This window comes from Rhineura floridana, chromosome 9 (genome assembly GCF_030035675.1).
Source record: "Rhineura floridana isolate rRhiFlo1 chromosome 9, rRhiFlo1.hap2, whole genome shotgun sequence".
NCBI lineage: Eukaryota > Metazoa > Chordata > Lepidosauria > Squamata > Rhineuridae > Rhineura > Rhineura floridana.
Window position 1 is genome coordinate 24,286,924 of NC_084488.1, and position 15,063 is coordinate 24,301,986.

The 15,063-nt window shown below is 39.7% G+C and overlaps 1 protein-coding gene across 3 annotated transcripts in view; it reads left to right on the plus strand.

The window, feature by feature from the left end:
• Nucleotides 1-15,063, plus strand: part of FAM114A1 (family with sequence similarity 114 member A1) — a 61,924-nt gene that overhangs the window by 34,296 nt on the left and 12,565 nt on the right. For all 3 annotated transcript variants that reach the window (XM_061584029.1, XM_061584028.1, XM_061584030.1), the window contains exons 8-13: nucleotides 669-821; nucleotides 2,823-2,946; nucleotides 5,259-5,344; nucleotides 6,069-6,245; nucleotides 8,693-8,832; nucleotides 10,847-10,919. In XM_061584029.1, the coding sequence (XP_061440013.1) occupies nucleotides 669-821; nucleotides 2,823-2,946; nucleotides 5,259-5,344; nucleotides 6,069-6,245; nucleotides 8,693-8,832; nucleotides 10,847-10,919 (753 nt within the window). The remainder of the gene's footprint in view (nucleotides 1-668; nucleotides 822-2,822; nucleotides 2,947-5,258; nucleotides 5,345-6,068; nucleotides 6,246-8,692; nucleotides 8,833-10,846; nucleotides 10,920-15,063) is intronic.

Genomic DNA, 15,063 nt, shown 5'->3' on the forward strand with positions numbered 1-15,063 from the left:
AATTATTATAATTATCATCTGGCCACCAAATCCCTTAGGTCCATGGGGCTACAGATGTGAAGGCCCAGAAAAAAAACAGAAAAATTCAGGGTGAGGGACTTTTCCCCCATTTTTCGTTTTCTTTTTTTTTTCTGGATTTGATTCAGTTTTTGGAGGGAGGAAGGCTTTAGGGAAGAAGAAGAAAATTTTTTCCAATTTTTTCCCCATTTTTTGTTCTAGGCTTTCACATCTCTACATGGGGCACAGTCTTTCAGGAAGCTCTGCTGTGCGGGCCTCATTGAAATGAATGGGGAAACCTCAAGAGCATATACTTATTCTCATAGTATAATGGACAGTGTATAGAATAAAACCTTCTTCTTGTTGTTTTTGTTCTAAATGGTGGTTTTAGTTCATCATTTATACTTGATGTTATATTTAAAGGTGGAGGTCACTTTAAAAACAACAATAAGCAAATTATAATCACCACTAACTGGAAAACTTAGAAAGAGAACTGCTTAAAATATTTCATGATAATTATTTTAACACGATTAAGCATTTTTCCTCTGCTGGTAAGATCTAACCTCAATTTTTATTATTATTGCCCAGGGGAGCTGAATCTGAAGGTGATAAAATCTGTCAAATTTGCCATGCAACCAATTAACCAGCAACTATGATCTATATTTCCACAGCTGTTGCGAGAAGCTAAAGAGAAAGAGAAGCAGAGACTGGCCCAGCAAGTCACATTCGAAAAGACAGCACATTATGGGTTGCTTTTTGATGAGTTTCAGGGTCTGTCTCATCTGGAAGCTCTAGAAATTCTGTCTAATGAAAGTGAAGTCAAGGTATAATACACAGACTGTATAAATCAAGATAACAAGAATGCTTACTGGCACATATTTCTCTAGAATAGCTCCCACTAAGATTAAAACCCTGTCTCTAGGAAGCCCTTTAGGAACAACACTTTGCACTTTTTTATTTAGTCAGTTGAATGCATACTCTGTCCTAGGCTAGCCAGTAGGTTCAGAGTGCCTGACACTATTTTGTAATTTCTCCACCATTTTTGGTTCATAGTGCACAATATTCACCCACCACAGTATTCCACCTATTTCTAACCTTCTCTCTGCTCATTACTTCTAATAAATTTGTTGGTGTTTTTTTACATTGAAAACAATTCCCCAGTGAAATGTTCACTGTCCCTTGTTTTCTACCAAAATGAATATCACCATCACTACCTTCCAGTTATGCTCCCTTTTCATAACCACCCTCTATTTATTTATTTATTTACTTACTGCATTTGTATACCGCCCCATAGCCAAAGCTCTCTGGGCGGTTTACAACAATTAAAAACATTAAAAACAAATATACAAATTTAAAAACACATTTTTTAAAAAGCACTTTAAAAACACATGCTGTGTTCTCCTCCAAGCAAGTCCCTCGCCCATCTGATTAAATTAAAACATAAGAAGAGCCTGCTGGATCAGGCCAGCAGCCCATCTAGTCCAGCATCCTGTTCTCATGGTGGCTATCCAGATATGCTTATGGGAAAACCACAAGCAGGTCCTCAGCACAAGAGCATTCTCCCCTCCTGCAGTTTCCAGCAGGAGATGCATAGACTTTCTGCCCCTACCAATATCCTTATTCCACCAAACATTCTGAAAGATAATAAAATATCTTCTACTTACCAAACTGAGTCTATTGGCCAACAGGTATTTTGTGTTTGCCTACAATGCATTTCCAGCTGTTTCTTTAGTGGAAATGCGCTTGAGCCGAACCTGTGTGCATTTCACCACCCCAAATCCCTCTTGCTTTTGTAAGATCTGTGTAAGCAGAGTTCTTTGAACATTGAAATGCAAAACGTATGAAGGTCATCTCCACAAATGCTCTAAACCTGAGGTTCATAAAAATATGTGCCAATTTAGTGCAGAACCTTCTCATTTCTTAGAAAAAAACCAGACATCTCATTTGGGATGAAGACTCTTCACTGTTTCTGTTGCCCCATTTACACCTAGGAAAGGGCAGACTAAATGTTACATGAGACAAGGGGTGTCACCAAAAACAGTAAGCACATGCTGAGTCCCTCCACCTTCCAATGAGGCGTAGGATCTTTTCCTTTTTACAATGTCATCATCACATTGTGCTTTTACCCAACTCCATTAGCGCTAGGTATTGGTATGGAACAAGGGTTGGAAAATGTACTACTTGATGATATCAAAACATGGAATAAGTGATCCTACATATTTATTTTATTTTATTGAACTGAGTCAAGCTCAGAATGTAAGTATCATGCCATGTGCCGCTACAAATGGCGTCATGTTGGCAGTGATGTCTGTCCCACAATGTTGTATTAATGCCGCTATGTGGATTTGTATAGATGATGCAGACATAGATGGATGCATAGTACAAAGCATTGCTCAGCACAGAAAGGGACAGAGAGATGTCATTGGATACAACAGTTTATGTATGCAGTATCAAAAAGTTTTTTAGGTCAATGCAAATTCACAGAATAATCAGAAGAAACAAAACACAGTTTTGTTATTAATGCTAACCAGTTCTGGCCTTATACATTTTGTGGTTAGGAGACTGCCAGTGAACAATTTGTACACCACTCCTATGCCCACCCCCCATCTACTCCAGAGTGACACCCAAAAATCCAGAACAGATTTCGGGAATATGCAGGGGGGATGGAATTCTTTCTGCCAACAGTGTCTGTTCCTCTGGGACTATTGGTTTTGACACAAGGATTGTAACCAGAGTAGACAGTGAGGGCACTTTTGCTCCATTTTTCTCACACATTACACTACAGATATATTGAAATGCTCAGTATTATTTGTTTCTTCTTTCAGATACAGTCTTATTTAGCATCACTTGAAGGAGAGGATTTGGAAAAAGCAAAAAATGCTTTAATTGCTATTAAAGCAATTTTCCTTCCAGAAGAGTCAGAAAATGAAGACAATGAAGGAAAGAAAGGTAGTTGCACAATTGCCTGTGTATCACGTGTGATAGTGAGAGAGATCTACAAGTTTAATTCAAAACAAATGAATTGGTTATGAATAACCTGATCCCCGAAGTGAGGTTTCGGAAAACCTTCTGTAATGGGAATTCCTTCCTGTGGCCTCTTACCCTAAACCCAGAGTAAGAGGTCACCAAGTGGCCAAACCCCAGCAAAGGTCCCAATCAGGTCCAACCCAGAACAATGGTATGTTGCCACCACTCCTTAGGTCTACCCAGTCTGGGCCAGGAGACTTCCCAGATGGTTACAGGACGCCCCAAGATTCTAGGAGGCAAGGTTAAATGCATACCCCTTGTCCCGGAGCCTTAGGCCAAGATTACTCAGGAGCAGATAGGCTTAGCAGTCAAGGCGCTAGAGTTAGATTCTGAAAGGCTAACCTCAATAAACCACACTACAGTAAGCAAGGAGGTAGTTTTTTAAAAATTAAATTAAAAACAGCAGCATATAAGAGAACTACACATAGTAAAAAGAAAATGGGTATAGGGTAAAAAGGGGTTAGGAAAAATACATCAGAACAAAACAAAAAAACTAACTTAACCTAGCTAGTGCATACCAGTGAAATATAACATTTCCCAATGTTAGCACACCCAGAGGTTAGCATTCCAAAGCAAGGGCATGAAGCACAAAACATCAAGCAATGGCACAAATTGATAGACTTACTTATAATAGAATATGTAGCAACTGGGCATCCAATCAGAGGACAAATAGCCTGGAAACTTCCAGAACTGTAGCATCCCATGATCTCACACAGCTGGAACTAATTTTCACCAGCACTCTGTACTCTGGACAAGAGGCTACCATGAGGACAGAATATGGAGAAACCGATTGGTTCCCCATCGGAAAGGGTCTGAGACAGGGGTGTATTTTATCACCCTGCTTGTTTAATCTATATGCAGAACATATCATATGGAAAGCTGGATTGGACCAAGATGTAGGAGATGTGAAAACTGGAGGGAGAAATATCAATAATTTAAGATATGCAGATGATACCATACTACTAGCAGAAACTAGTAATGATTTGAAATGAATGCTGATGACAGTTAAAGAGGAAAGCACAAAAGCAGGACTACAGCTGAATGTCAAGAAGACTAAAGTAATGACAACAGAAGATTTATGTAATTTTAAAAAGCTTTGAAGACATCTTTAAAAAAAGAGGTTAAAAACTTAGCGGGTTTTTTTTAAAAAAAGGTTTAAAAACATATTAAAAAGCAATTCCAACACAGACACAGACTGGGATAAGGTCTCAAAAGGCTTGTTGAAAGAGGAAGGTCTTCAATAGGCGCCAAAAAGATAACAGTGATGGTGCCTGTCTAATATTTAAGGGGAGGGAATTCTACAGGGTAGGTGCCACCACACTAAAGGTCCGTTTCCTATGTTGTCCAGAATGGACCTCCTGATAAGATGGTATCTGCAGGAGCCCCTCACCTGCAGAGTGCAGTGATCGACTGGGTATATTAGGGGTAAGACGGTTTCTCAGGTATCCTGGTCCCAAGCTATATAGGGCTTTATACACCAAAACTGGAACCTTGAACTTGGCCCAGATCTGTTGGCCATATTAGGCTTTGATCTGAATACAAAGTCAACTTATCACATGATTTGATTATAGTATTTTTTTAACAGTAATCTGTTGTGACTACATTTTAGTATTTTCACATTGAGTTAAAGTAGCTCTTTATTTTTTCATATTATTTAGAAGTATTCTATATCTTTTATTTTTATCCAACTTAGTTTTTGAGTTTAGTTGTGTCGGTTTGGGTTTAGCACATCCTTTTTTGGTGTTGTGTAGGTTGGAAGTGTGAGGCAGTGGTAAGCACTCTTCTCAACTGGTACTGTGAAGACACTTCAGAGGCTTCCATATCATCACAGGGGCCTTTGGGACAACCTTTTATTCTCCAATCTGAGTGGCATCTACAAGTTAAATAATGCCTCACGTTTATAGTGTAGTCAGTGCCATTATCTCTATATAAAGCTATACCAAAAATGTTGTAAGACAGAAAAATAGAAAACTAGCGATCAGTATATTTCTTATGACAAGAACTGAAATTGCTTCCAAATAGAAAGTGGAAACAACATCTGTTGAAGAATGGGTAAGAAAGTAGAAGTATAGTGATGAGGAAACTTACTCATTTGCCAAGATTTAAGGAAGGAAGAGAGAGAAGGGATGTCTTTATAAATAATTAGAATTTGTGTCTTTTTGGAATAGAAGATATTGTCAAATTATTTGAAGGGACATTTTTCTCCAGGTTTTTTTTCCTGTTTACTTTTGCAGGATATATGGGAGATGGGTTTGTGACCATGCTTACAGAACTGTTATTTGAACTGCATGTTGCTGCCACTCCTGACAAACTTAACAAGGTGGGTGACTTGGTTTATCTTTGGAAAAAAGATTCTACCTTTTCCCCCAACTCAGCGCAAAAGTTCAGAGCATTGTGGTTTAAAATACTTAGTATAGCACACTAGGAGGCAAAGCAGTACTGCAACTGCAGCTTTGGTAAAATAGTAGCTATATGTAGAGAGAGCTGTAGTGAAGAATAATGAGCTAAGGCAAACCAAATTGGAAAACGTTAGTTGCCTGTACTATAATTAACATGTCTATATATTGTTCACATCCAAAAAATATTATTTCCTGGAATAAGAGGTTGCATTAATTGGACTTTTCAAGTCTGAAAGTCCTTGTAGAGTTTATGTTTACTGAATGACATCAACTGCTATGTTTGGTGCCCACAAGGTTAATGTCAAGAAAACCCAGATCCTGGGCATAAGTTATGCAATCATAATGAGTGATGAAACTGGGCAAGAACTGGGGAAGTGAGCGACATGCAAAACATTGACAGTAAATAGAAGGGAAATACCCACTAGCATTGTTCCCCCAATGCTTACAAAAGCAGAATAATTTATGCACTTGTAAAACAGTAGATACCATAGCAGTTTCATGCTTCCATAGGGCAATTTCTGCCAGTAAAATAATTAGATAACCTCTTTCATACAGGACTCAAAGTGTGCCATTCTAATGCATTTCATATGGAAAAAACAAGTCATTCTTCATGCTAGATTTCCTTTTGTGATGGTTCTCTTGCAGGCTAGAAAGAAAGCTTATGATTGCCTGGAAGAAGCTAGTCTTCCTGCACCTATAGAAGAACTGGAAGAGAACCAACTAGAGAAGATTAAAGAAGATGAAGCAAAACCAAAAGATGAAGAAAAGCCTCAGACAGGTGAATCTGGAAACACAGAGAAAAAAATGAAAAAAACTGTAGAGGTGAGAGAAGAACAGATTTCTGTTTTCCTATCATAATATTTTATTATTACATGTAAATAACTACACTACTGACATGAGCTGATTAAGTTATATGTGTGATATAGTTTGCCTGTTTCTAGGAATTAAAAATGATATGAATTCAAATTAGCTGAATCACATGTGTTACATTCAGTTTGAAGTACTATGTCCAGCACAGACATAAGTGATATTCAAATACATTTTCCCAAACCAGCAAGGGAGATCTGTGCACACCGCGGGCATTAACATATACAGATAAGATTTAGATGAGCATCCAGTGCATATCGACATTGCATTGTATGAAATCTGGATTCACATTACTGTCTGCACCATATACTGTTGGTGAGGATGCTTATTCCTATACACATTGCATTACAGATGGGAATGCATATCCCCATCTGTTTGTTGCATACACACGTTCTTGTAGCATAATTATAGCAGGATTTAGGCTACTCCAAAATGTTTATTATGCAGTAAAATCAGCCTTTTCCAACCTGGTGCTCTCCAGATGTTTTGGACTACAACTCCTGAGCCCCAGACAGCATAGCTGTGCTAACTGGGGCTGATGGGAGTTGTAGTCCAAAACATCTGGAGGGCACCACAATGTTGAAAGCTGCACTAAATATTGGAAGTTGGACCTTTCTAAAATGCATACAATTGGAAATCCTGTGAACCAAGGTAGGGCCTGACTTTACTTCCTCCTCCCTCTGCCTTCCCCTCCTTCTCTCCTTCCTATTGCTTTGCCCTCCTTTTCTGTCCCCTTCCCCCCTCCAAAACGTCTTTACTGCATAATTGCCTTATGCCAGCGTTGTCGTGTAGCTCTTCTTTTACATGGCTTGCTGCTCCTACCTTTATCAGATGTGCTGCCTATTATTTTCTCACTTCAGGGCTGGAACCTATCAGTCCTGTGGAGAGAGTACTAGAATACCGTAATATTTAAATAATAGGGCTGGAAGGGTTTGAAAATGTGGAGCAACGTAATCTCTGTTATTAAACGGATTCTCAGAGAGATAGGGCTTACCCTTTTGGCTCTGTTGTTTGTAAGACCCTTTGGTTAAGTTATTATGTTAAGTGAAACATAAAATTGTTTTATTGTTGGTTTAAGGTCAAATCAAAAAGGATAAGGTTACTTCTAGGGGGCAGTGTGAACTGCCTGAATGGCAATTTGGTACATCCACTAGAACTGATAGTGTGGTAAAATGGTTTTCACTTGTCTAGTTGTACCTGGTGAGGGAAATTGCGGCCACATTGAAATCTCAAGTTATTACATCTTAACAAGGAGAAATTTTCTTTTTTTATGTCCATTTTCCTCACTAAAAAATGTAAATGTACTGTCTTCAAGTCGATTCCGACTTATGGTGACCCTATGAGTAGGGTTTTCATGAGGCTGAGAGGCAGCGACTGGCCCAAGGTCACCCAGTGAGCTTCGTGGCTGTGTGGGGATTTGAACCCTGGTCTCCCAGGTCATAATCCAACACCTTAACCGCTACACCACTACTGACAAAAAAAGCTGATATCGCTGCCACCAGAAGAGGAAAACAAATGAGAATCTTTCAATTAAATGCTTCTCTGTGCCTTTTAATTTTTTTAATTGTGTTTTAAATTGTTTTTAAAAGATGTGTTTTAAATTTGTATATTTGTTTTTAATGTTTTTAGTTACTGTGAACTGCCCAGAGAGCTTCGGCTATGGGGCAGTATACAAATACAATAAATAAATAAATAAATAATAGGAAGGAGAAATCCATTGTGAAGACACACAGAGACACCTCACTTGCCCACAGATACCCTTTGACACAGATACTCAGAGGTTTGGGGAAGAGAACTGCTGGTGGCTGTGGTGGAAAAGAGCAATTTTCAAATATCTAATTTCTGTCTACACTCAGAATGCCTAAGAGAACTATCAAAGGAATTACCCAAAGGCATTGAAGATTCCACTGCCTTGTCAAAAGGTTGACCCTTTGTATGACTCCTGTCACACTATGAAAGTTTCTAGAAAATTATTTCCTAGAAATTTGTAGATTGGATCCAACATTTCTTTCTTAGATGCTCTCTCTCAGGTATGCAATTTGTAACAATAAAAACTAAGGTATTTACATTTGCAGAGACATCTTCTCTGTGTTCCGGCCTGAAATAATATCATCTAAATCAGACCTTGGAGGCTGGTGATATAGGCTAGCTTCAGAGCACAAACAGCGTGCAAACCAGAAATGTAGCATGAAGAATCAGAAAATTTCCCCAATTAGCTGTGGGGTAAAATGCACTTTGTGAGAATTGCTTTTTGATTGTTACATTGTAACATGTTCTTATCAAGGCGCATAGCCAACCCTGGAGTGGTATTGCTGTGTCAGTGCACGGCTCCCATTAGAATTCAAAGCATCATTGTTAAACCATGCAATTCATTGTACTGAGTCTTCTGTATTTCTTTACAGGAAATCTACATGTTGTCTATTGAAAGCCTTGCTGAAGTAACAGCCCGTTGTATCGAACAGCTCCATAAATTAGCAGAATTAATCCTTCATGGGCAAGAAGTTGAAAAGCCTGCCTTAGATCAAGCAAAAGTTCTTACAAAGTGAATATATTTTTGTTCTCATTATTTCAATTTGTGTGCAATGCTGATTTAATGCTTCCCCTGGATAGTACACTAGCAGAAAAAGACATTTGGTGACTCTTGTAAAGACCTGTATTATGATTGACTAACTAAACATAGTACAAAATCCAAAATCACAGAAGGGCCAATTGTTAATTGTTAACACTAACAATCTAGGAACTAACAATCATAGCAGGCCTGAAAGATACAACAACATTCAGAAGTGTTGCTATTTGTTTGGTAATAGATGTATTAGGCTGCTTTCACACATGGGTCTGATTGCGTTTAACAGATTAAAAAGGTAGCACTCTGTCCCGATTTCTAAAATCCCTTTCACACTGCAGTACCTGTTGCGTTAAGGAACAGCAGCTTTTTCAGCTGATATAGTGGCATATCGTGCAACTGTCTTTCACACAGCTTGTTTTCATCCCTCACCCATGCACACTGCTCCCCACTGTGTAGGAGGTCTCAGATCTCGTCCCGTCGCCATGCAAGCCCTCTCCCTTTACGATCTGACTTTTTAAATTGTTTTAGTTGTATCAAGACTGGGCTGTGTGTGGGAAATGGTGCTATCTGCGCCAATGCCGGAATACCAGTACAACACCCCCACCCACCCCACACGACTAAAGGGCGGGAACGCACTGCATGCTGAGATGCCTGTCACGTGAGCGGCTGCAGCTAGCAAAAAACTCCTGCAATCTTCCGGGTTCCCAGCCTTGCTAACTGATTATTTCTGGTATCATTTATCACGGAAATTTGTGCTAAACTTCCACTACATTCCACTAGAATTCTGGAGCTAGCTTGTGTATCATGTGAAAGAGCAAATATAATGTGCAAATTAACAGGTAAGAAATCATCAGAATAACGGAATAAAGTGTAGTGTGAAAGCAGCCTTAATCTCCTCAAGAAAGAGGGGATACAGTATATGATTTGAAGTAAGAGTTGAAAATGCACTGCCTACATTAGCATTTTTTTAATCATCCAAGCAAACATTTGAACACCGATCACAACCACAGACAGCCCCTTAAATCTTGCTTATTCCATAGCTAAGAGGATAAACAAGGCAAACAAAGCAGTTGGACATTCAATAGCACTTAATCAGTTGGAGCTCCCATCTTGTCATAGCTGCACTTTTAAATAAATGAGTGGAATTTGTAATAGAATACTGCTGACTAGTAATAAATTGTTCCAGATCAACAATTATTGGTTTCTTTCAAAACTGACCTGAACGTTCTTAGTTTTGGAAATAATGGTCTCCTTTTTCCATAGTTGGATTTCATAGTTCCATTGTTGTAAACCGCCCAGAGAGTTTCGGCTATGGGGCGATATACAAATGCAATCAATCAATCAATCAAAGATACTCCAAATGGTTCTCTAAGGATCGCCAAGGAAACCCTCTCTCAGAATCCTAGAAAATGAAATTGGTTAGATGCTAAAAATTACGTTAAGAGACTCCTCCAACTCCCTTCACTGAATGACACTTTTCAAAATACTGTTATCACAGTAGTATCAGAATGTCCTAAAGCTGCATCTTACACAAACTGCCATTCATTTCAAATCTAGAAACAAAGGAAACTGTCTTTTATCAAGTGAAACCATTGGCCTATCTAGCTAAGTATTGTCTAGAGTGACTGGCAGCGGAGATAGCAGGGACTGAACTTGGAATATTCTGCAAGCAACACATGTGTCTGTCGTTTCAGAAATTCTAAGACAGTCCCAATATAACATTTCTCCTTCATAAATGATTTTGGTGTTATTTTACCATGTAGTTTCCATAGCAATAAACTTGATTTGATGATACGCCTTGATAGTTCAATATTCTTACAAAGATGCAACATGTTATACATACTGATTACAGTAATAGCCGTTAGTTGCTGTTCATCTGTGCTTTAGTGAAAGGTCCATTAAACATATATATATATATATATATATATATATATATATATATATATATATATTATATATATCAGTGATACTGCCTTTGTTTCTTTAACAGTTTAACAACTACAATGTGTAATGAAGTGTCTTCCTTATCGAAAAAATTTTCTGATTTCTTAACTTCAGTTGGGGTAAGTTATTATGCAGTTTCATTTATTTACAAGTCACTTCTTGATGTCTAAGTATTTTTCTTTGGTTGAGAGAACCAGAAAGAAGGGAAATTGAAATCCTATTTCCAATGAGGATCTAATGGAAATAACATATCTGTTGACATCAACTCCAGGAAATGGGGTTTTAGACCCTTTGGAGGCCCACTGTGAATTGTTTGCAAGGCACTTTGAGGGTAAAGTTGCTTGCTTCCATAGCAGTCTTGATGCCCCATCCACATCTACTGTAGTCCCCAATGAGGTGTCCAGTGCAACGTCTGCTGCAACTTCTTGGGAATGGTTTCAGTTGATGCGGCCTGATAACGTAGATAAGGTGCTTGCGCTGATGCAGCCAGCAACATGTCCTCGCAACCCTTGCCCTTCTTGGCTTATTAGAGCTTGCCGAAAAGTTTGACCGAATGGATCCAGGGTGTGGTCAATGCATCATTGCGGAAGGGCGTGATTCCAGCCGCCTTGAAAGAGACAATGATTCTACCATTCCTGAAAAAGCCCACCCTGGACCCATTGGTTTGTGACAACTACCAACCGGTTGCAAATACCCCCTTTTTAGGGAAGGTGATTGAGAGGGTTGTGGTGCAGCAATTGCAAGTACTCTTGGATGAAACAGATTATCTTGACCCATCCCAGTCTGGGTTCAGGCCTGGTTATGGGACTGAATCGGCCTTGGTTGCCCTGATGGATGACCTTTATCGGGAGGAGAGGGAGAGTACGACCCTGTTATTCTTACTTGATCTCTCAGCGGCTTTTGATACCATTGACCATAGAATCCTTCTGGGGCGACTTGGTGAGATGGGTATTGGAGGCACTGTTTTACAGTGGTTCCGATCCTACCTCCAGGGTCACTCTCAGAGAATAGCATTGGGTGACTGTCCTTCAGCCCCCTGGCAGTTGTGCTGTGGGGTGCTACAGAGTACCATCCTGTCCCCCATGCTGTTTAACATCTATATGAAGCCCTTGGGAGCAACCATCAGGAGATTTGGGGTGAGGTGTCAACAGTATGCTGATGATACCCAGCTCTATTTCTCCATAACATCTGAATCAGGAGAGGCCGTGCAAGCCCAGGACTGCTGCCTGGACTCGGTGCTGGGCTGGATGAGGGCCAATAAACTGATTCTGAATCCTAGCAAGACGGAGGCACTGTGGGTTGGTGGTTCCCAAATTTGGATAATTGGTCAGTTGCCTGCTTTGGATGGGGTCATACTCTCTCTGAAAGAGCAGGTCCGTAGTCTAGGGGTGCTCCTGGATCCATCTTTGTTGCTAGAGGCCCAGGTGACCTCAGTGGCTAGGAGTGCCTTTTACCAGCTTCGGCTGGTAAGACAGCTGCAGCCGTTTCTGGACTGGGATAGCCTGACCACTGTTGTCCACGTACTGGTAACCTCCAGGCTGGATTACTGTAATGCGCTCTATGTGGGGCTGCCCTTGAGGTTGGTCCGGAAGCTGCAGCTGGCGCAAAATGTATCGGCGAGACAGCTCACTGGGGCAGGGTATCACCAGCATGTCACCCCGCTGCTGAAAGAATTGCACTGGCTGCCCATTTGCTACCAGGCAAAGTTCAAGGTTCCAGTTTTGGTGTACAAAGCTCTATACAGCTGGGGACCAGGATACCTGAAAGACTGTCTTACCCCTTATATACCCAAGTCGATCACTGCGCTCTGCAGGTGAGGGCCTCCTGCAGATACCATCTTATCAGGAGGTTCGTTCTGCACAATATAGGAAACAGACGTTTAGTGTGGCGGCACCTACCCTGTGGAATTCCCTCCCTTTGAATATTAGGCAGGAGCCATCTCTGCTATCTTTTTGGTGCCTTTTGAAGACTTTCCCCTTTCAACAAGCCTATCCCAGTCTGTGTCTGTGTTAGAATTGCTTGTTAATATGTTTTTTTTAATAATATGTTTTTAACACTTTTTTAAAAGATGTCTTTAAAGCTTTTTTAAAAAAAATTTTAAACGTTGTTTTGTTTTAATGTATTTTAAGGTCTGTTTTTATGATGTTTTAAAGTGTTTTTAGCATTTCTGTTTGCTGCCCTGGGCTCCTGCTGGGAGGAAGGGCGGGATATAAATCAAATAATAAATAAATAAAATATTTCTCTATAGAGCCATAAGCACAAAAACCTTTGCCATGTTTGCATACAGATTTGTAGAAGACACATGTTCTAGGACATCATTTTCCTCACCAGTTTAAAATGTCTCTCTCATCCTTGGAGTCTAACAACAGCCAGGTTCTGCAATCATCTGCTGTATTTCAGGCTAAAATACCCTCATTTTTATAAGTAGTTGAACTGACAGGATTAAATGGAGATGTGGTTACTATTACCATTAGTCATCAGTGGAATGGATTCTTACATATGAAATAGTTAAGCTGATACAGTGCATGCTGGTTAAATGATCTTCATGCAAACACACACCTGTGGCCTACAGTGGATCCGTCCCCCAATGAAATAGCTTCATGTAATGCAATACTCATTCAGGTTTTTAAAAAACCTTATTTTGACTCCCATCTCTTCAGTTCTGTAGTGCTAAAGGACACGTTAGCAGCTATGTACAACTTCAGAGAAGTTAATACTATTTTTACATGATGAGGACACCATAAGGTGACCGTAACATTTTCCTTAGCAGTGAGAACTGATATTTGCCATGTTAAACCAACATTTTGAATGCTATTATGTAGTCAGACATGATGTCTGGTATGACATGGGGAAGGAGGTTGATGTTCCGGGATGTTTCCCACTTAACAATAGGCATAGGTGTTCGGAGCCCTGAGAAAGAGCCTGGGTTTGAAACAGATCCGCCCTCAGCCCTTGGACAGTTTACAAGGGATCCTCCTGACCAAGGATCAACAGATTTCTAAGATTCAACTAGAGCTCCAAAGCACCTGAGAAGATAGAGAGGGAGAGTTTACCCACTCTCATGATCATTAGTCATGATGGCCTAATTTCATCTAGATGCTACTGACTATAGCTAGCAACATAACCAGCAAGCAAAACGTTAGCTGCCCAAGAACCACAGAGGTCTGCTGCTCCTGGCTTCCTTCCCTTCCTTCAGAACTCTGCCTCAAAGAAGAGACCCAGCCTGGGAAGGCCCTGATGATGTCAGTGTTGGCTTTCTGACTTCAGTAGTTTCCTTGTCGGCTTGCTTATGTAGCTTAACAGGCACCTTATTCCACACTGGTAAACTCACACTCCCCTTCCTTGACAATTTGGGCATCGCATAAAGTAAACAGCAACACTCATCGTAAGAGGATGCACTCAGACAATATACCTGCAAAGCAAAACTGATGAGCTGAAATTATTCTGGGAAGATTGTACCATATCAAAACAGATTACTTAGGCCTCATTTTTGAGACAAGATTGTGATAGATATTACAGGACAATGACAGATGTGAACAAGAAGGTGACCCCAGGTATGGGTTGAGGAAAGAGTAGGTCTGTAATGTGAGTAGGAACTCAACTGAATTAGATATAGTTGATGGAGGAATCAGTTGGGAGAGGGACCAGTAGGAAAACGAAAGCAGAGCTCTGGGTTCAGGTATGGCTTGAGGAAAGAGCAGGTCCAGCTAGAAAAGAAAAAAGCTGAGAAAAAGCAAGACTAGACCTAAAAAAAGATAGATCAAGGCTAGACTTAGGGTATCAACAGTATCACGAATAAACTAGTGCTTGAAAGGAACTTCACACATGGTCTATCTCTAGAAAACATGAAAAGTAAAGCAGTAAATTATATATAAAAAAGATAATTCCAATGTAAAATTTCAAGATGCTTCATTTCATGATGGAATTTTAAATGGGACTACTGTGAGCCATATTCATCTCAGTTGCATCAGTGAACATCTTTTTAGAGTTTCTTTTTAAAAAAACATAATTTAATCATACTGCTTTCACTTTGAATAATGTATGTTGGTGGTGGCAAGTTATAGGAATTTGTCTATATCTGCATTTTCTTAGCGTGTTTTATCATGTTTCTCTGATGAGACAGTCTTGATAAATATTTATATCAAAGTAAAAAAATCAGCATGAAATATTAATCTGATCCAACTTCAGAACTAGGCATTTTACATGGCTTTTTGTTTTGACCTTGGTGCCTCTGCACTTCAACCGTTTTGCTTGATTTAATCA